The 22,985-nt window shown below is 37.7% G+C and overlaps 1 protein-coding gene across 1 annotated transcript in view; it reads left to right on the forward strand.

The window, feature by feature from the left end:
- Positions 1 to 22,001, forward strand: part of csmd2 (CUB and Sushi multiple domains 2) — a 295,070-nt gene extending 273,069 nt beyond the window's left edge. The window contains exons 63-72 of the mRNA XM_057828476.1: positions 1,274 to 1,347; positions 1,886 to 1,997; positions 2,244 to 2,423; positions 3,651 to 3,716; positions 6,270 to 6,431; positions 7,057 to 7,169; positions 7,558 to 7,645; positions 11,843 to 11,975; positions 16,104 to 16,281; positions 17,328 to 22,001. Of these exons, the coding sequence (XP_057684459.1) occupies positions 1,274 to 1,347; positions 1,886 to 1,997; positions 2,244 to 2,423; positions 3,651 to 3,716; positions 6,270 to 6,431; positions 7,057 to 7,169; positions 7,558 to 7,645; positions 11,843 to 11,975; positions 16,104 to 16,263 (1,088 nt within the window). The 3' untranslated portion in view covers positions 16,264 to 16,281; positions 17,328 to 22,001. The remainder of the gene's footprint in view (positions 1 to 1,273; positions 1,348 to 1,885; positions 1,998 to 2,243; positions 2,424 to 3,650; positions 3,717 to 6,269; positions 6,432 to 7,056; positions 7,170 to 7,557; positions 7,646 to 11,842; positions 11,976 to 16,103; positions 16,282 to 17,327) is intronic.
- The last annotated feature ends 984 nt before the right edge of the window (positions 22,002 to 22,985 follow it).

Consider the following 22,985-nt stretch of genomic DNA (forward strand, 5'->3'; position numbering starts at 1 on the left):
AACTCTTCACCAGCTTTTCACACACTATTGCTGGTATTTTGGCCAATTCCTCCATGCAGATCTCCTCTAGACCAGTGATGTTTTGGGGCTGTCGTTGGGCAACACGGACTTTCAACTCCCTCCACATATTTTCTATGGGGTTGAGATCTGGAGACTGGCTAGGCCACTCCAGGACCTTGAAATGTGTCATACGAAGCCACTCGTTTGTTGCCCTGGCTGTGTGTTTGGGATCATTGTCATGCTGAAAGACCCAGCCACGTCTCATCTTGCTGATGGAAGAAGATTTTCACTCAAAATCTCTCGATATATGGCCCCAATCATTCTTTCTTTTACACTGATCAGTCGTCCTGGTCCTCTTGCAGAAAAACAGCTCCAAAGCATGATGTTTCCACCCACATGCTTCACAGTGGGTATGGTTTTCTTCGGATTCAATTCAGTATTCTTTCTCCTCCAAACACGAGAACCTGTGTTTCTACCAAAAAGTTCTATTTTGGTTTCATCTTACCATAAACCATTCTCCCAGTCCTCTTCTGGATCATCCAAATGCTCTCTAGCGAACCGCAGACGGGCCTGGACGTGTACTTTCTTCAGCAGGGGGACACGTCTGGCAGTGCAGGATTTGAGTCACTGGCGGTGCATTGTGTTACTGATAGTAGCCTTTGTTACTGTGGTCCCAACTCTGTGTAGGTCATTTACTAGGTCCCTCCCCCATGTGATTCTGGGATTTTTGCTCACTGTTCTTGTTATCATTTTGACGCCACAGGGTGAGGGCCTTTTAAGTCTTCCATTTTCTAATAATTGCTCCCACAGTTGAGATCTTTCCACCAAGTGTTTTACCTATTGCAGATTCAGTCTTCCCAGCCTGGTGCAGGTCTACAATTTTGTTTCTGCTGTCCTTCGATAGCTCTTTGATCTTAGGGTATGGACAGGTGTCTTTTATACTGATAATGAGTTAAAACAGGGACCATTAATAAAGCTAACGAGTAGAGCCTCGTTAGACCTCGTTAGAAGAAGTTAGACCACTTTGACAGCCAGAAATCGTGCTTGTTTGTAGGTGACCAAATACTTATTTTCCACTCTAATTTGGAAATAAATTCTTTAAAAATCAAACAATGTTATTTTCTGTTTTTTTTCTCCTCTCTCTAATCTTTTCAAGTAGGAGAACTTGCACAATTGAAGGTTGACTAAATACTTATTTGCCCCACTGTATGTATGGATTTATTATGGATATATTTATGCATCATGAGGGAACCTTTGATTGTGTTTTCTCCAGATCCCACGCACACCACTTGTGCAGACCCAGGAACTCCTCTTTTCGGGAATCAGAACAACAGTCAAGGCTATCAGGTATCAGAAACAATTAAATCACACAAAAGCTAAAACAATTACATTTTCAGTATTTAAGGTTTGACTGCTAGATCTTGAAGCAAATCCAGAAAAAAGATACACTAGCTGTCATTATGACATACCGCTACGCTTTTGTCAGTTGCAAATGATGATATAGCTTGAAGTCAAGTTTTCCCCCGCGCCAATACGAATGTTTTTTTTTTTGTTTTTGTTTTTTTGTTATTTAAATAACCATGATAACACATCTGATGTCAATTGTCAGAAAGAGAAGTTTATTTTGTTCCTGTTTAAAAGCTATTTGGCAGTAATGCAAACTCCATTTGAATTTAAAAACACTCGCTTTATCTGAACATGAAGAGGGTGAAATTGGCTGTTGCTTTATAGCCTCTTGTGACACAGTAATAGCATTTGTGGTAAGCTTTTAAAAAGTAAGTGCACATTACAAGACATTTATTGTGTACTATTTAGAGCATCCTTCCAAACCTGTCAAATACATACAGTACAATATTTCCACACCCACTTGTGTCTCTGCTTTCAGATCAGCAGCCTAGTGTTCTTCAGCTGCAGAAAAGGCTATCTGCTCCAGGGATCCATTTCTCGTACATGTCTGCCAAACCTCACTTGGAGTGGTTTTCAGCCAGAGTGCATAGGTAGGCTCATGTCTAGCTTCCACAAAAAAAAAAAAAAAGCATAATAAATGAAAATTGCAATTCATTTTTTAGGGTGGTTAACTATAGCACTTATAGCACTATATTTTTCCCTATTTTTCTTTCTGATGTGTGGTTTCTCGTATTCTCCCTGCATGTTCCTCACTCTATAGAACCTTACTTTCTTATTCATTGCCACCTTAAATGCCTTATCTCTATCTTTCCTCCATCCTCGTTTTATTTCTGCAGCTCACCACTGCAGCCAGCCAGAGCTGCCAGCCCAATCAGACGTGCGAGCCATTGAACTGCCATCCCTTGGCTACACGCTGATCTATACGTGCCAGCCTGGATTTTACTTGGCTGGAGGATCAGAGCACAGGACCTGCAAGTCAGATGGGAGCTGGACTGGGAAACCACCTCTCTGTGCAGGTTGAAATTTTCTCATGATTTTTCCATTAGGGAACACTTCTCATTTTTTCTTAAATATGCAAAGGTTTCGTAACCTCTTTGATGTGCACTTGAGCTGCACATAACTTGGAACTAAAATTAGAGAAACACACCACTGGATTCTGCACAGATACCACACGGCTAATGTAATATTTCTAATGTATACTTTTTATCAGCTCTCTATCTTGGCTGTTACTAAGGCGTATTCAAGGGTGAAACAGCAGATTCTCTTAATGCTGATAAATACCTCTTTTAACAGCTGCTTATAGTCAGACACATGCCAGGGTAGGAAGGTCCATCCATCACACAATTACACTCAACACTCACACCCCTACACACACAGCTAACAACATTTGCAACATTAACAAGAGGATGTAATCTGATGAGCACAATGCTTGCCATTGATCTGCTTAGCAACAGAAGCTTTTATATTTTGTGAGGAAGTGTTAACAAGTTTTATTAAAACATTTGTTGAATCAGTAGAAATAACAGCCATTGTATATTAATAATGTCTGGAGGTTTGCTGGTGCAATTATTCGTATACCCTGTCTGGAATCTTAGTTTTCTTCTTCTTTTTTTTTCCTACACACTAGTTTGAATGTAATTGCTGAAACGAGCGGACGAGAAGGAAATAGCGGCACAAACGAAGCATGTGTAGGCATAAGAAATGCAGAATTATTCTGCCATTAAAGCTGAATGCCGGATTGAAATGTCATTTAACACAACCTTCGGGCGCAGTGATGGACTGGCAGTTCAAATACCGGTACCTAATAAAAAAAAAAAAAAAAGGGATGGAAGTCTTTGCACTTTCTCTTAGTGGCCGTGTTTACTCAAGGTGTTATTTTTCATTAACTACCCTCCCGATACCTGTCTTTGCATGTGCATCCCTTCTCTGTTTGACAATGTGGAGGCGTGTGTTTACTTCTGTGGCCCTGTGTGAGTGGCGAGACCTTATTGAAGTGTCTCTTGGAACTGCAAAACTGTGTGTTTAACGGATCGGTAGTTCAGCTGGGACTTGACTTTGACGCTTTAGTCTGTCCAGTTGTAAATTCTAGGTGTTCTCGGAATGCACCGCTGGGGTACGCTAATGGTCTCTTCTTGGAGCTTTTGTGTTCAAAGTCAAGATTATCTTGACACACACAAAAACACTCTCTGCCCTGTTTACAGTAATGTGTTCTGCTCTTGATATTATGTTGTTATGCTCCCTAGCTGATAACCGGCCGAGTGGTAAGAGCCCTGTGGGAACAGTGCAGGAACCTCCTTCCAAATTACCAGGTAAGACATGTTGATATCTTTTTTCTAAAATGCCTTTTTTCCTATCTCATATGTTATTTTACCCTTTATGTCTTTATGTACAGTACATTAACCTTTGTAAAACAAATATGCGACAATGGCGTACCGCAAGCAACACGTCACTTCGGTTCATTAATATTCATGACATTAGCTACTGTTGCTAAGTAGGGACAAGCCACCGTTTGTCCCTAATAGGAAATGAATGGAAATCGTGTACGAAGGCGATGTTTACAGAGCTAAACCTACCAATTCTCTCCGAAAATGATGTGCCAGGTGCCAAATTCACTGGCAAAGATGTGGAAGCACATAAAAATGTTCAATTAAAGAGATGGCTTGAGTGTCGAAGGCTGAAAAAGACGAAAAAAACGAGCCAACCTAAGCATAGCTTTAGCTTTTTTATCGACGCGACTGACAATGACATTCTCCTGTTTCAACAAGCTATCCTTTACCATCAGCCTGTCTCTTACCGTTCTTGGGGGTAATTTAGTTAGCTTTGTGTAGCGATCGCAAATGCTACTCAGTGACAGCCAACGAACACTTTTCATTTTTTCATTGATAACACATCTTAATTCTATAATTGATTTACACTTCCCCCTTACTAAAGTTGTTTTTATATATATATATGTATAAGAGAAACGGTAACAGTGGCAGTCAGATACCATTGTAATTCTTTTCAGGTCATTCATTGTCAGACAGAAGCAGTACGGCACAACGTTACGCTAAAAAAATAAGTTAAAAGTATAAAAACGGCTTACCTCTTTGTCCTCTGAAAGACCATGCCAACCCAACATAATGTTTACTGCATATGAAATGTGAATGGATTCACCAAGCTGGTGTTAAAGTCTGCGCAAGTTGATTCGGTCTTCACATTTTTTCCACCCGAGTTTTTGGTTTCCGGAAACGTATGAAGAAAACATCCTTCATGTGTCGTAACGTCTAGAGTCGTTTCTACAAGTTCCAAAAAAGCAATGCGTGATCGGCATGTTCATTTTTGAAAGACTACCGGAGAAAAGTAGCTCAAATTACGTTGCGTCTATGCGAGGGCGGGTCTATAATGTCCCACTTCGGCTTTACTTCCGCTCTACGATGCGACGTCACGGTCTAAAATAGCCTGCGTGCGGTACGCCATTATGTCCTTCATCGACAACTAATCAGTTACAGATAGTCCCTGGTTTACGACGTACTCGACTTCGTCCGCCATTTTGTCTCCAGTCGTTTTTTTTCTTGTCATGTAAACAGTACCTTATTGTACCTCACAGTATCTTATTTTTTACTTTATAAATTTGAAGTGTTTTGTCCTCACTTAACTTGAAGTTGTTCAGCTTGACAGACAGCGAACATGGTAATTGTGGTTTTGAAATTTATTTCCTTCTATTTTGACAATTTGTAAAGCTGTAACACACATATGTACACATATGATCAAAACGACACACATTTTAACAATAAAACACTTGACACAAAACAGTTGGTGTTCAAACATCCATTTAGTATGATCAATAAGTAACTTCAGTAGATTAAATTAGCCTAATTTGCCGAACAAACTTTTTTATTATCTTAAATGCTTTGAATGCTAACATATTTACAATTCTCATAGAAAACCACCCACACATAACTCTACAAACTGTAGCTCTAAACTTAATTACAGGTGCATACACAAACATTTATTAGCTGAAACAACTTACAGCCTTGTGGGGGCCAAACTAAAGCCCAGCTGTCCTTTATCCATGTCTGACGAGTCTGCTGCTCAGTCATACAGGCGACAGTCCAGCCAGATGCAACGCTGCCACCAGAGGGCAGTGTATCCTCCATCATTAAACGTTTTGCATAGCTACAGTGTATCACAAAAGTGAGTATGGGTACACCCCATACTTAAATATCTGCAGAAATGCGAGTGGTGTACTCACTTTTGTTGCCAGAGGTTTAGATATTAATGGCTATATTTTGAGTTATTTTGAGGGGAAAATAAATGAACTCTATTATATAAGCTGCACACAGACGACTTTTCATTGTGTCAAAGTGTCATTTTGTCAGTGTTGTCCCATGAAAACATATACTTAAATATCTGCAGAAATGCGAGGGGTGTACTCACTTTAGTGATACACTGTATTTTGAGGTTTAGGGGTACTTAAAGGGTTATTTCTGATTCACGCGTAATTTCAGGTTATGTTGCCAGGGATGGTTCCTATGGAACGGAACTCATTCGTAACCCGGGGACTACCTGTATCATATTAGTCATTAACTATTTTAATAATTGCTCGTTAGACAACCATGTTACACTTAAAATAGTTTTAAATCATTTTCATTTTAGCCATTCAAAAGCTGATATTCTCAGAATTAAAAGACTGATTGCATGTAAGTTTGGTCATAAAAGACATTTGTTAGCATCTCAATATTTTTATTTTGGAAATCAATAATCAACATTTCTAGCATATTTATTGTCATGTTAGAGACCAAATAAAACAAAAATTTTAATCATAACTTTTTCACTTTTTCTACTTGTTGCTCCTTGTTATTCCCACCCCTTTCCTGTCTCAGTACCCGGTGGGGTATTTGCAAAGAACTCTCTCTGGAGGGGATCCTATGAGTATTTGGGGAAGAAGCAGCCAGCTATGCTCAGCATCACTGCCTTTGAGTCATTTAGCAATCGGGTGAATGGAACACTACTTGACCACAGTGGCGTGGAGCTCAAACTTGCTGGTTGGTACTTCAAAATAATAAAAGTTGATATTTCAACCTTGCTTTACATGCTAATCTCTACTCAAATTTGAAATATGCCACTCACTCCATTCAAATGTATCTTAACATACGGATCAGATCATTTCATAAGGGGACAAGGTGCGAGAAATCATTGTAGTCCCTCTTTGATTTAGATTATTGCTGCAGTTATGGAACAGAAACCATTTTACATGTTCCCCATGGCGTACTTGCTGTGCAGCTGTGATCATAAAATGCAAATTCACATTAAACAAAAGCAAGGTCTCATCGCTTCTCTCAACCTAATTATATCACAACACACACAATGCTTTTCAGGATGATTCTGTTATTGAATGTATTGAGTATTTTTATGAAATATTGGCAGGGTACATTTAATGCTGATTGTGCAATGTTTTCCATATTTTTTCTTTAATGTCCCATATACAGCATGTAATACTGCTCTGATCCCATTAATTGGTGTCACACTGTTTTTTTTTTTTTTTTTTTTTGTTCCCTGTTTGACTACACCCGACTGCCGTGAAATGTAAAATTCCCATCGGTATGACCCCTTGTGGATTAGTTTCATCTATTATTTTGTAATCCAGTTTCTTCTCTAATATCCTTGTAGGTACGTATAAAAGAGAAGAAGCCCAGCTGCTGCTACAGGTTCATCAGATTCGAGGCCCTGTGGAGATATTTGTTAACAAGTTTAAAATCGACAACTGGGCTCTAGATGGACACGTAAGTACACATCTAGGGTGAAGTTCAATGAACATCAAAAACAATATGTTGGAGCACACAACAACCATGGGGAAGTTGGAAAGACAAATGAGTTTTGCTTTAATTGTTAATTATTTCTGAGTTAATGAGGACGCCGTCTTCTAGAGTGTATGCACACAAGTGTATGCTGCTGTGTCTTATGATTCACAAAACAAGGTTACTATTGTGGAACATGCATGAAAACATGGAAGGCAGAGTGTGACTATACATTTTTTCTATTGCATGTCACCCTAGTGTTTCGACATGTTTCATCTTCCTTATGTACCCTCAGCCTGCTCTTTGGTGGTGCACTCTTTTTTTGTAGAACTTGGATGTGATTGGGTTTTCTCTTCTCGTTCTCCCTTGGTAGGTGTCCTACATCTCTTCATCCAACTCCTTTGTGTACCAAGGATTTGTCCGTGGTAAAGGCTTTGGGCAGTTTGGTTTGCAGAGACTGGGTAAGTAAGTTGCCCACATGTAAAAAACAAACAAATAATCACTTGATAAATGAAGCCAAGTAATCTCACCATTGTGCAGGTTTTCATTTGCATGAGGTCGGTTTGTGTAAATGTCTATTCATCTTTGACTTTATAGTGAAATGTAAAGAGACATCCACAATAGCATGGAAATGGGTACGTACAGGAACTAAAGAAAATGACTCCACAAGTGCAGAGAGTGGACTGTAATGTCATCTCGCAGTTAGCATTGTAAATGTAATTTCAAGGTTTAGGTTGGGTTTATTTTTTACTGCAAAGAATCCTTTCTTAGTCTGATAATGATAGATAACAGGAGTTTGTATAAAATGCACACACTGTATACACCATCTTTAGGGGTACATAACCAGACGGCCCTGATTATAAGACGACCCCCTCTTTTTCAAGACTCAAGTTTGAAAAAAGACTTTTTGAACACCAAATTTTTATACAGAAAGTAAAGTACATCCGAAACAAATGATTATAACAACAAATTTGAGAGAAAAAGCATGTTATTTTGCCTCATTCAAATCTTAAAGGGATCCTCTATTTTTAAGACAAGTAATTCTTATAAGATAAATGTTAGTATGAGTTATCATAATTTGATATTAAAACCCCTCTTAATGTTTTTGTTTTAATTAAGTTTGTAAAATTATTTTAAGTTATAGGTCGCCATTCTTGTTACGTCGCAGTGCGTGACGTCACTGGCCCCGATGCCGAAATTCCAGCGTGTCAATAGTTAGCTTTCCCAACATGTCGTCAGTTCTACCCTTCCTATTTGAACCAGATCTGAAAAGTGAAGAGCAGGACAGCACTGTCGGTCGTTCACAAGACGAGCTTCAGGGAAAAATGCCCTGCAGCAAATACCTGATCAGACAAAAGTTGGGCAAAACTGGTGATGCACTCGCTGTCTCAATGGCAACAGAGCGACAGAGTGCTATTGGGAACTCGAGTTGGGAGCGAGAATGTTGGGAACTCTGGTTTTATTAGCAAATATTCAAGATAAGCATATTGCGTTTTCAAACATCCCAATACAATTATGTAGATTGTTAGCATCCAGAGCTGTCGTGTGCTTACAGTACAGGCCAAAGACAGGGTGACCAAACGTCCTCTTTTGCCCGGACAAGTCCTACTTTCACGTAGTGTCCTCGTGGTCCGGGCGGTTTTTATAAATTCATAAAAATGTCCAGTTTTTATGAATTTTTTAAATTTTATTCACGAGACCAATTTGAAGAGAATCCCTCCGACCGCTGGGTGGCAGCAGTTGACATGGCTCCTACGAGAATGGAGGGAAGTAGTAGTTCTTCTTGTTTTTGTTGGCAGTTTTCCCCTATCATGAGGCATTACCGCCATCTACTGGGTTGACGATTTGGCCACAATGCCTGAATTATTTTTTTTATTTATTTTTTTTTTTAATGATAAATACGTATATAATGGCAACTGTTGACTTCTGTCGGAGCTTTGACTGTAAAATCCCGTTTGGTGTCGCATCGGCACGCTGCCGATGATTGTAAACTTTTATAGCAAAGTTTGATTTTTGCCTCAGCTAGCTATCAGTAAGCTAAACCGCGCTAGGCATTATGGGAAACGTAGTTTTGAACTGCTACATTTGGAAACATGCTGGTTGAATATTTTGTCAGTTTATTTCGGTTTTTGTTTGTGTGCAATCTAGAACATTGAATGAGAACATCAATTGAATGGGCATAACAATTTGTCAAGGACAATTGTCGTGATAGTAATTTATAAAAATGTTTAGTTGGCACATAGCCTACTGTGTGTATGTGTATTGATTGGACTACATTTCTATGGGTCTTCATTATATATGTAGCTACATATATATATATATATATATATATATATATATATATATATTTTTTTTTTAAGTCATTATTTTTTTTCAAACTGCATTTTTCCCTCCAGAGTGAGGGGGCACACTTTAAATATATTAAAGTGATATAGGCATCTTTGAGTGAACTTCGAGTAAAATTCAAGTATCTTGAGGCTGGGCTGAGTGTCCTCTTTTTTAGAAATCAAAATATGGTCACCCTACCAAAGAGCACACCTTGTGTAATCCATGTCTTGTACATTGTAACGCGTGGTAGCTAGGATACGTGTATAAAAGTACCAAAAAGGGGAAAAGATTCCACTTATGCACATTTATTCACAAAAAATAATATTTCCACCTTGACCACTCTTCAACTGGGGAGCTCAGCAGTACGCAAACCCGTGTTCCCTGACAAACTCCAACATTGTTGTAAGGTCCACGTCAGTCACTGTCGTCACTGTAGCGTGCCACAGTGCTTTAATTTTTTAGTATGATTTGGGGAAAACTCCCACAAAGAATAGTCAACAAAAATGATCGGAATAGTAATCCAAATCCGCGTTTGAATTAGACCGATCCCATGGCAATGTTCCAGCCACGATCAGGCCGTCGATTCCACAAAATAGATTGATCCGAAAAGCCGCGGTGGGACCGACGAATCAAAACAATGGACAGATCCGAAACCAATATTGCAGACGCGGTGGGATCTTGCTTGACTGAGGATCCAGGATACATGTTCGGGCGCCAGTTGCAACACGTGGTGGGTAGGATACGTGCACACACGGACCAAAAAGGGGGAGAACCTTCCACTTATGCACATTTATTCACTAAAAATAATAATTCCACCTTGACCACTCACTTCACTCCCCTTGTTTCCATTTGACTGGAAATTACATCCAAAAGCAGCACATCGTGGCATTTTACTTTGCGGATTTAGGCAGCAATAAGCAACTGTTGAACACGCTACACATTTGGAAAGATGCCATTGACGTCATCACTGCGAGCCCGCAAACCATGGCGTCAACTAACGGTCAAAATATGGACTAAATATTATAAAATATTGCCATTGATTTAACATTTTATGTGTTTTTAACAACATATTTTAGTACAAGAGAACAATTGTGGTTTATTAGAGCCAACATGTATTAAATTAGAGGATCACTTTAACATCTGAACATTTAAATATGTAAACTAAAGTGCAATCACATTCGTAATTGAATGGCTTCTGGTTTTTGAAATGTAAATAAACCAATCTATTGTGATAAAACAACAAAATTGCAATAACTGCATTAACCATCAAAGTGAAGTCTAACTGTACCTGTAGTCTTGAAACAAATCTGAATAAGTTGAGAGTAGCTGAGATCTGTCATGACAGAACATCGCTTCAATGATATCGGGCGCCATCTAGCGTCGTGAATGGGGAGAGTAGCTGAGATCTGTCATGACAGAACATCGCTTCAATGATATCTGGCGTCATCTAGCGTCGTGAATGGGTATAATGTCTAGACTTCGAATATAAGACCACCCCCTCTTTTTCAGTTTAATTTCAATGCGAAAAACACCGTCTTATATTCGGGCCAATACGGTATGTGTTGAGTATGCATCCACATTGAACACAACAACCAATGATATGAAAACTGCTGTAATGAGAGGGTGGACTGGTTATATGTAACTCTTTGGCAGTGAACTTTCATGTTTGTATTGAAGCTAGTATGAAAGGCTTCTAATGCACATCTTGGTTACTTTAATTTGTTGGAAATCAGCAGTGGACAAATACACTTTCATCTGTGTATGCGTGTTAGTGCTCACACCCACGTTGCAGAGGGGTGATTGGCAAGTACAACATAAGCCATTAATTGAATTCCTTCTCAACTGTCATTTGTTCTCATTGGAGCTTTATTTTTGTAAGGGGGCTGAATAGCAAACAGGTGGGCTGTCATTCTGCTGGTGCTGCCGATGCCGCAGCCATACACAAACACACTCACACACAACAACACACCCTTCTAAATTGGAAAATGCCTTACAAGGAGCGCACGGCTGTAACTAAGAATGATTTTTACAACAATGGCTTTTGACATTCCCAAAGGGGGAGAAATTAAAGTAAAGCACCAGGATAAACTTTGAAAGGTCACTTGTCTGTTCCGCCTATTATGTAAATTAAACATTCTTGACAGCACCCCTCCAACTATAATAAAGACCCTCTTTCTTTCCTTTTGTTTAGTTTTTTTTTTTACCTCCGGTTTTTGACTAGAGATTTGGCGAATGTTTGGATGGATAATCTCCATTGATGATTTGGGTTTCTTCAAATTCACAGTCCACTGACATGGAATTAATGTTACAATGTTATCACTTCTTTGCAGAGAATTTAGATCCAAGCAGAGACAACACAGCCTACAACTTTGCCTCCAATAGCAGTTCAGTGGCAGCAGCCATCCTAGTGCCTTTTATAGCCATGATCATTGCAGGCTTTGCCCTGTACCTCTATAAACATAGGTAAGATTTACAAATTTATACGAGCATATTTCATGTTTACTTCCTCTGTACAACAAATGATTTCATCACTAAGCACTATACAGTGCTACCTCTATTCACAAAATTAAATGGTTCTGGAAGTAGTTTCGTAACCTGAAAATTCTGTAAGTAGAGATGCGTTTTCCATGGAAATGTCCAAGCCCCCCAAAATTCAGACATAAATCTTTTATAATGCAAAAAAAATGCATGTTACAAATAGATTATTGCACAATAAACATAAAATCTGAGTTGTGCATAATGTCAAAAACCAAGAATAAAGAATAAAAGTTAATTCACTCATGTAAAGCTGTTGGAACACGAGGGGTGAATGAAGATGATGCTGAGATACACACATACAGTAGAGGTCCCTCTTAGCCAACTAGATGCCAGGAATGCTAGGCAATAGCCAATGGCCGAGCGGCTAGAAGTATGTTACATTCAGGAAACTCTGGGTGCTGCAAGTACCAGCCATGCTCTATTTTTGCCTTTTTTATCCTGAAATTTCTTAACAAGAGGTAATATTTTCTCGTTGAGACGTGTCTTAACCTGATAAATCTGCATGTAGAGATATTCGTAAGTAGAGATACCACTGTATTTGTTTAGACCAGCATAGATTGAGGGGCCATATTTTATAACTAAAATTTGATTATTGATGCCTTACAATAATGGTACTCGAACCTTGATATTTGGAGTTAGAATATGACTAATACATACAGTAACTAGGCATGTGCCGGTTACCAGTTTCAAGGTTTATCGTGGAATGAAAATGTCACGGTTTCAAAACCACTAAAATGTTCTGTCATTAGCTGTTTTTATGTCCCAGAAATTCCGCGAAAATTGCTTGGAGCGGTGGCGCTTACACCTCCCCATCCGGTTCAGTTTTTTCAAAACCCCCTCAAAGTCTAGTCCAGTAAACTGGGAGTATTTCAGCTACCGAAATGAAACAGACGGCCGCGGCTTAGAGGAGGAAGGAAAGCCGACGTGCAGGCAACACCTCCAACATGATTTCAAATTTACGTGACCATCATCTGTCATTTTACACAAAATTTAAGGCAAAGAAATGCTGTTATGAATGTTTCCCACCAGCTACGAGAGCTCAATCCAGCATGTTTCGTGTGTCTAGCGATGGTAAAACAAATACTAATAACGTAAGCTTGTTAACGAGGCTGTTGACATGGCTAGTTAGTATGCCAAGACGGCATGCGAGTAGTTTCCTCACTATACGAGTACTTTTGTAGTCTTCCGCCATTGGAAACATATGTTCAAAATAACATTTTCATATTACAGCCTGTGGTGTTTTTTTTCTCTCTGGTGACTTTCTTTGTTGAGAGAGGGTGTGTGTATAATGTGTAAATTATGTTACGAGTCATACACACGTGCTCTGTCTCTTGCTCGCACTCCATTAATATTCAACTAATTAATAGTAATAGCGGTAGTGGTATATTAACCCAGAAATGGTGAACATATTCACATTCCTGCATCATATCTTGGACTGAGAGAGGAACATGTAGAAAATGAGAAAGTATTTTGAGATGGAGCTTTAAAGTCAGTAAAGTGCCTACAATATATATATTTGATTTAGAAGTGTTTTTACTTTTTTGTGAAAAATAATTATATTAGTTTTAATGTTTAGCAACTTGAGCTTTGGCTGTGAGTTTAGTCTATAAGTTTAACCCATAAATACCTGCAACATTAAGCAATTATCAGAGAATCCCATAACTTGAAAAATAAGGTCCTAATGAAACCTTTTTTTCAAATTTGTAAAAAAAAGTCAAAATGAAGATGTGTAATAAGCGCTCTAATATCTATAACCCTTGCTAAATCCTGTTTTTTTTTTTTTTCTTATGGAATGCAGATGCATGTGTTGACTTGCATCCATCATGTTTTTTCAAAAAAGAAACGTCAAAATTCTGAATTAGTCTCAAAAATCATCAAATTTTAGGTGTATCAAATGTGATGCATTTGGCCATAAAGGCTTAAAAAAAAAAAAAAAAAAAACCCTGTTCAATGGGAAAAAAAAAAATGAACCTATACATCTCAAATACCGTGAAACCGCGGTAGTTTTGCTTAAGGTTATCATCAGGGGTGAAAGTGGCTAGAATTTCTTGCCGGAACTCCCCGATGTGAAGGTCGCCACGGAACCAGAAATGTGATTTATTTTTTTATTTTTTTTGGGGGGGGGGGGGGGGGGGCTAAAACCTCTTAAACTACTGAAATGCAAAGAAAACTGTTTTAGCACAGTTATTTCTGTAACACATACAAAAACTGATTTTCGTTCAAAATTGTATTTTTTAAATGATTTGCAAAATAAAAGTTAACAAAAACAGCAATAACCCAAACCATCTCCTAATTGTTATTATCCCTCATTTCCTCACATACTTAATGCCAAATCTCAATTTTAACTACTTAAGATAGGATGTACATTAAAATTGAAGTTAATGTAAACATTTATTTATTTTTATTTTTTTAATAATAAAAGATATAAGTAACATACATTCAGAAAAATATGTACAAATGACTTATTATTATTATGCAGAGTGAAATGGAATATATTTTGAAGATCACGCAAACATTGACTTTTTTAAATCATAAGGAAATGAATAAGTAGCCTAACATAAATGAAGAAATATAAATCCAAAGTGCACATTGACAGCTAAGATGTTACGAACCTCCCCATCAAATTTAACTAAATGTGATAAATAAGCTTCCTCAACTCTTTCGTTGCGCTTAAAGATTTAATCCATTTTATGTTGCATTGCCCTTTTTTGTCACATCAATTCAACAACTTTTTTTTTTTTTCTTGCTGTTCCAGAAAACATGGACGTTTTAACCAATCAGAGCTAACTATCTTTGCTGATCACATGTCAGTATGTCAGCCAATTGAACGGATAAATGAGTCCAGGCGTTTTTCTTTGCTGCGTGCATTCGCACATTGATGTGACTCATCATCATCAAACTCAGATAACTGGAGCAGCTGGGGAAACCTCCATGTCGTCCGTGAAATTAAAAAAAAAAAAAAAATATTGGTGGAAACGGATTATGCTACACAAGCACTCTGTTATGCTTGTTGTTAACACTTGTGTATGTAAATCTAGTGTTGGTGGATTGTTTTCTTCTTGGAGATGAAAAGCATGTGTGGCAGCTTAGCTTTTTTTTTTTTTTTTTTTAACATAGTGTTTTGACAGTTGCCGTCATATTTTCAAAATCAAAACACCGTGTACCGGAACATCATTCCGGCCCTGAATCTTATACCGGAACTGTGTTCTGACCCTGAATCTTATACAGGAACTGCGTTCCTGACCGTTCTGGCCCACTTTCACCCCTGGTTATCATACCGCCAAAATCTCATACAGGCACATGCCTAACTGTAACATACCAGGTCAGAAGGCGGGCAGGCAAGCGGAGGTCTTGAACACGCTGTGCTCTTGTTGCCCACATTTATTTAGCAAAAAAGCAAAAATTACAAAAGCAACAAGACAAAACGAACCAAAACCTCCCTCCTTGGGGGATCATGACCACACATTGGAATGCCTCTCCAGTCTCTCACTCCGGGTAGCTCCCGCCCAACGCAACTCCTAAATGGGATAGTGCCTTCATTGCAATTGCCTCATCAGGTGTTACCTGATGAGGCAACTGCCTGCAGGTTCGGTGTTCGCTTCCATGGTGTTGAAGCCCTGTGGCGAGCCCTGTGGCACTGCAACACCACAATGCCCAATTTATCTATTTTATTTTTGTAGAGCTTCATCTCACCTTCCATTTGGAGTGTTAACAGAGCTAATTATTAAAGTGTTAATACATCTTAAATTGCAAAAAATATTCGCTCATTGCCTGCAATGGACGGTAATAGGGTTCCAATTCATTTGATAAGGTAGGGCTAGCAAAGAACGATTATATTCCAGTGTGACACTGATAGGTCATTCACTGCCACTTCTTCTTACATCAAATGGTTTGTTCATCTTACACCATCAATGGCAGCCAATGACTTCGGTTAAGTGAAATAGTTTGTAATCAAAACATTCAATATTCAGTTTGGGGGACAATAGACTGTATAATTGGACACCATGTTTTTTTAATTGGATTTTCCCATTACATGGCATTGTTTTATTCCAGAAGAAGACCCAACGTACCTTTCAATGGCTATGTTGGCCATGAGAACACTAACGGACGGGCTACATTTGAGAACCCCATGTATGATCGCAACATCCAGCCCACTGACATTATAGCCAACGAGACAGAGTTCACAGTCAGCACAGTGTGCACAGCTGTATAACGACTGCTTCCTTTCAAGGTAAGAAACGAAACAGAAACACGGACTGAGGAAACCAGCACACAACTACCTACCGTATTTTTCGGACTATAAGCTGCTACTTTTTTTCTCGGCATTTCTGCCCCACAGCTTTTATAAGGAAGTGGCTTATATATGAATTGGACAAACGAGCTTCATATTTTCTTGTCAAAAATAACAAAAAATTGATAATTGGACATACTGAAAGACAATGGCTTTCCAAATTTTGCTACACTACATGCTACACTAGCACCGATAAAGCTTGCCAGAAGCTCGTCAATCTGACTCGAAACTCAGGATTTTATAAATTAATATGGCTCCATTTGATGTTATACGCTGCTACAAAAGAAGAATTTTAAATGGATGGGCAACCACTATTTGCTACGACAAGAGAACGAGATGCTAGCATTGATTAGCTGTTTTCAACTGGCACTCAGAGGACTTTATTGCCGCAGTACGCTACAACAAAGTTGCTATATGAGCGCTAGCGCTAGCTGTTAACTGTTTTTAAGAGGATTTCATCCACTTCAAGTTTAGAAGGCAAGATAAAGTAGATTATGTATTTTCGCAAATGTAGTGACCTGTATTTTAAAGTTAATTTGTTTTGAAGCATTCAGAAAACACGAGTTGGTTATGTTAATACGTGTTTATCTGGTTAATATATTTTTTAAAAATCAAAGATTCTGTCATCGATGTAGCTCTATGTAAATATCCAATGTTAAGGTCTTGACACCTGCTGCTTTTAGTCAGGTACAGCATATGTGTGCATTTATTCCTAAAATTTTGTGAAATTTGGCCAGTGCAGCTTATAATAAGGTGCGGTTTATAGTCCAGAAATTACGGTATGTCAAGTACAGAGACTGACATGTGCAACATTTCAGATAATTCATTTAAAAAAAAAAAGTCTAATGTCTCCTTTTTTTGTTCTCATGTCATTTTTCATCAATCCATACTTACCTCCACAACTCTTATTTTCACTTGCCTATTATTTGTGCATTTCTCACATTCGTTATGTACTTTCCTCACTCATTTTGGTGGTGATTTTCCAGTTAAGGGATGAGAGATGCATCAATTTTTTGAGGACATCCCTCTGTAGTTCCTTGTGCAAGACAGCAAGACAGTTATTTTATTCACTGAACAACGGTCAGGAAACAACTCCAGTGGAAACAAATACCTGTATGCTCCCATAAAAGAAACAACGCAGCAACCTTCAACAACAAAATGCTATTGGTGACTGGATAACATCTTCCCACATCTTGAGGTAATGTTTACCCCGGAATCTGAATTCCAGGTGGAAGTAATACTGGAAGCAAAGCTGTGACCACTCTCCTCCCAGCCTAAACTCAGAGGGAATTTTGTGATCGTGACTTGAACCCGTTACTACCACAGATCAACACACAAGTCAACTAAATGACAGACAGACATTATTCATTATTTGCTATGGTTTCCGTTTGTTTGTTTGTTTATATTTTTATTCACCCTTTACGCCGCTTGCTGTCTGTGATAGGGGACTCTTCTTCCCCAACCATCTGTTCCTGAGGCAGTTAAAAGGTTTCATCCACAAGTCTGCACCACCAGAGGATAGATTTAAAATGCAATGAAGGCCATGTTGGAGACAAACAGTCAGCCCCTACTGTTTTTTAGCTTGTTAATGACTTTTGTGTTGAATTCATCGTGCTGGGCTGTGGTGTCCAGTGGAGGGCTTTTAAGGTTGCAAAGGGCTGCAGAAAAAGCACTTAGTGTTCCAGGGCGGTGCGTGTATTTTTTGTTGATATCTGCAACCTAACCCCTCGGTTTAATGTCATGGCCTTTATTTTAATGTGGAATATCATTCCAAAAAAAACTGCCAAGTTTTCTTTATTATCTATACAATTCACTCACATATTACACCAACAACTACTTCAACTCTTTTGACCCTGACCCTCAGAGAAGCTTCTGTAAAACTAAATGTCAAATTATCTTGAAATTATGTTAATTTGCTAATCTATTTCCAAAGATTTAAAGCTGCACACAAGTAAGATATTGTTAAAAAAAAGGTTTATTTTCCTTCTAAAAAGTATGGGGTCAGCATTTGACTACAGTTCTTTAAATGAGCATGAGGAGATTTAACACTCAGTTTATAGATAATATTAGGTCTGGGCAATGATTGCACATATTAATAGTAATTAATCGCGTGCGATTAACTTCAACGAATTGCAATGTCATACAAATAATCCAATAATGAATTAAAAAGTATGATTTAGCACACTGTTATTTCAAATGTGCTGCTATAGTAAAGAAATATTTATTCATATTGACTAATTGGGAATGAGTTAATGGGTGGTTAAAATAATCAGTTGAATTTTTCTTTTATCCCAGACAGTTGTTTTAGGGTGTTTTAATAATTATTTGTGAGTTAAGTAGTTGTTAATTTGACCAGCCTTATGGAAGTAAGAAAGGAATCTTTCCGTCGAAGGTCCTAAATCATGAAATGATTAACGTTATCCCGTTTGAGACCATATACTCGTTGATATAGCACATCCACTGGTTGCATCAAGATACGATTAATCAAAAATCGATTCCACACAATCGAATCAGTTACCAAAAGCTTTATTTGTTTCATTCAAATAATATGCATAACCATAAACTATTGAATCACTAGTGTGTCCATCATAATTTCTGTTAAGAAAGCAGCATCATTGACAATGTGTCACTACCGTAGTTATAAATGGAAACTGAGCTGATGTGGGTGTGATATGATATATTCTTAGAAAAAGAAAATCACACCCTCCACATAGATGGAGTAAAGCATCGCTCTAGCACCCTCTGGACATATTCGGCTGAAGGCATTCATTCCAGTGTGCTGTGCGGATGAATCAGTGATCAACGTCAGTTGAATTACGTTGTGGTCCTTCCCTTAAGCTAACTTCTGGCAGCTTAGTTTCCTCTTAAAAACTGTAGCGTTGCTTTTTTTCGTTTCGACTTGCTATGAAAATGATTTTTCAAAGCTGTGATGGTGGGCAAACTGCTGGCATACAAACTGTATGTGTCTCTTTTTTTGTACAATAATCAAAATGTAACATGGTAAAAGGTTTTTCTCATTTCACAAATCCAAGACTCTCTAAAGGTCTAAAAAAACAACAATCATATACAGTATATATATATCCTGTATATACACTGTATATACTGTTAAAAGCAGAGGAGTGGCTTTGACAGAACAAATCAGCGTTCATACAAATACATATTTGAAGTGACCTACATCTATAATTCCTCTCAAAATTATAGGCTTTTTGAAACCAATCACCGTCATGTGTTCTTTGAATCAGAATGGCTCCGGCCTGGTAATTGCTTTTACTGTGTTATTACTTTTAGAGCCCTCACTTATCGCTATACCGCAGATAGAATATTGCCCCTTGCTCAGTCTCCTCCAAGAACTGATGGAAAAGGAAACAATTGAATTACCTTAGAGATTTCACAGGAAGTAGAGAACACATGTTATCTAGCCAGGCATTGCAGTTCAGTTCTCAAAGTTGTATGGAGGTTCATTTATTTTTTTATTCTTCTAATATTGTTTCAAATATTTCTTACAGCTTGAATATTTTTATCCATTCAATGAGTCTTTGTCCCTTCTAATTGAGTTTCCACCTACATTTCCTCCATGAAATATTTGAATATACCCTTTCAAAAGTTTAATTGAGTTTGTACCAAGCAAGTCAGGATACAGCTGTGCTCTAGATCGAACTATTTCTTATTAAAGTAGTTAGACTGTAACGGAAGGAGCATGGTATGATGATTGTTTATGTGTAAACAAAAGGGCTCAGTCTAAAAGACAGACTTGAACCTTTCTCCTTCAATGTGTTCCACTCTCTCCAATTTCCAGTCAGCACTTTATGTTAATCATAGTGCCTTGCCATGACCTCATTATTGTGGTTTGACGGCTTCAGTTGGCTTAATTCTAAATTCCATAGTTGGATGGTCAGTATTACATATGCATACTAGTGAAGCAACTGAAAGTTCTACACTGAGGTTTTTATTTTATTATTATTTTTAAGATGTCTGATGTTTTAATAATTATCATTTTTCTCTTCAGTAGGGTCTTAATCAGTGTCTGGTGACACATGTGCTTGCTTACATTTTTCGTTTGCGCAACTGGTTGTAGCATGCTTTGGGAAAATTGTATATAACCAACCAAAGAAAACTATCGCATTAACTTTTGTTCTTAATGTTGCATTACTTACTTTTGTTTGCAATGAGGTTTTACTCAGTTAAAAAACTGTGTATTTTCTTTGAATGAAAGTTTTTAGTTAGCACGAATTACAGTATAGTCGTAGGAATATTTTGCAAAAATTTTGGTTTATTCCATAAAGTTTTCTCAAAGAAAGTGCACTGAAGTTAAATGAGGAAGTTGGAGTTATGCTTTAATCTGGCCCTGTCCTGGTTCTCTTTGCATATTTAAAGACATAGACTCTGTCCATCCTCGACACATATTTTGTTATCAGCAAGGCACAGCTCTCTCTTCAGCTCACCATCTCGTCTATAATGAAACAGACCCTCTGCTCTACTTCCTGCAGAGTTCACTAAATTTCCTGTCAGTCAGGAATGTGATTAAGAGCTCACAATTTTTATTATTCTGATGCAACAGTTTGTGTGTACTACACAATCCAAGAGTCAGGCAATGTAACATATTTGGGGTCAACCATTATTTCTTTTCACGACTGTCGCATTGTGTTGTGGGCAACTGAGCCAAAGCCACTCTCACTGCTGTTAATCAGTCCCATTTGATGTGATTCAGGTCTATTATCCAGCAAAACCCTGAAGTTTCTACGAATCCAGCTTGTACAGTGACTCAATTATTGAGATATTGAAGGACTGATAATTTGTTTGAATGTCTTTAATTTACTGTGTCTGAATTTGTTGATATTAGGAGTTTGCCAGTATTGTCAAAAGAAATGCTTTTTAGCACAAAATACTCTACTGTGTGCTTTCCTTTGCAACTGTCCCAAAAAATATAAATATATATTTTCCTCCTTTTTACAGAAGTTAGGAAAATATGTGAATTGACCACTGGAGGAGACTAAATATCATGGCAACTCAAACACACCTAAGTGAGTTCTTTGTGGCTGAACATTCAAAAGGCAAAAGGCAGATGGATTAAGTAAAGAAAGAAATGTAAACAGAAGAGTACTATGTAATGTCGCTTCAAAAAAAAAAAAAAAAAGAATATAAACAAGACAAAAAAAAAAAAACATTTTTGTACAGAGATATATTTTTGTGAAAATACATTTGTAATATAAAATGAAAAAAAATGGAATTGACACATAATTTTCCCATGATTGTAGTACAAATACTAATGGGGAGTCTATTGAAATTGTATAAATATATCTATATATAAATATATTCAAAGAAAATAGAAACATTTTTTGTATATGTAAAAAGAGTGTAAATAAAAGTTTACATAAGTATTGTACATATGTAAGACCCACCATGGCTTGTCTGCAATATATAAAATGTATTTTATCCGTCTGTATATGATGCTTTGCATTGTGTCCAAGCTTATTCTACTTTATTGAACTTGAAGCTTATTTTGAGGTTTTTGGGAATAAAACACTTGGAAATCAAATTTTCATCTGCGTGAGTGCTTATGTTTTTGCATTAGGGTTGTAGAATTTTTCACACATTTTGGTGCCTTCAGTGTAATCAATTTCATTCCATTGATATTTTTCAGGTGCACATTTGTATTACTTTACTGGCTTACTTTTAAGTTTTAAAAGTAGCTTTTGCCAAGTTTTAAAAGTAGCTGTTTGCCTGTTCACAATTATAATTGATAAATGATATTTAAAATAGAATATTTAAAAGCAATTATGTCATTATTGAATGATGCATTATTTACAGTGTATCACAAAAGTGAGTACGCCCCTCGCATTTCTGCAGATATTTATATCTTTTCATGGGACAACACTGACAAAATGACTCTTTGACACAATGAAAAGTAGTCTGTGTGCAGCTTGTATAACAGAGTTAATTTATTTTACACTCAAAATAATTCAAAATATAGCCGTTAATATCTAAACCCCTGGCAAAAAAAGTGAGTACACCCCTTAGAAACTACGTACATCCCTAAATGTCCTGCTTGTCATTTTCCCTCCAGAATGTCATGTGACTCGTTACAGGAGTGCTTCAGCATCAGTGTTGTTCATCATGGTGTGAGAATATAACAGCGTTACTAACGGCGTTATTTTTTTTCAGTAGTGAGTAATCTAATTAATTAATTAATTAATTAATTTCTCATCTTGGCAACGCTGTTACTGAGGCCGGAAAGGCGTGCATTACTATGCGTTACTAAGTTGGTTGAATAAAAAAAGTCTGAGAGAGACAGCCTCATGGGGACGAGAGAGGAGAACAGGACTGGGGAAGACGCCTTTGCAAAGGCGATACTAGGTGGCTTCAATAATACCTGACTGTAGCCGATAGCCTACAAACTACACCCACATTATACGGTAGATATCACATATTATAGGACTAGATGCAAATGACAGACACGGCTGCTTTGCCAACATGTTTTAAGGACTACATGCCTTGGTAAACAGCCGCCATCTTAAAGCAGTAGACCTCTCAGGAAGGCTCTGTTGTAGATAACCTTCCTACCGAACCTAAGTAACTTTTTTATCTAAAATGTTCCTAAATCGGCAAAATATTGACTTAAATCTATCTTTGAATGATGGAACAGT

The sequence above is a fragment of the Corythoichthys intestinalis genome, chromosome 22, assembly GCF_030265065.1.
Source record: "Corythoichthys intestinalis isolate RoL2023-P3 chromosome 22, ASM3026506v1, whole genome shotgun sequence".
NCBI classification, from domain to species: domain Eukaryota; kingdom Metazoa; phylum Chordata; class Actinopteri; order Syngnathiformes; family Syngnathidae; genus Corythoichthys; species Corythoichthys intestinalis.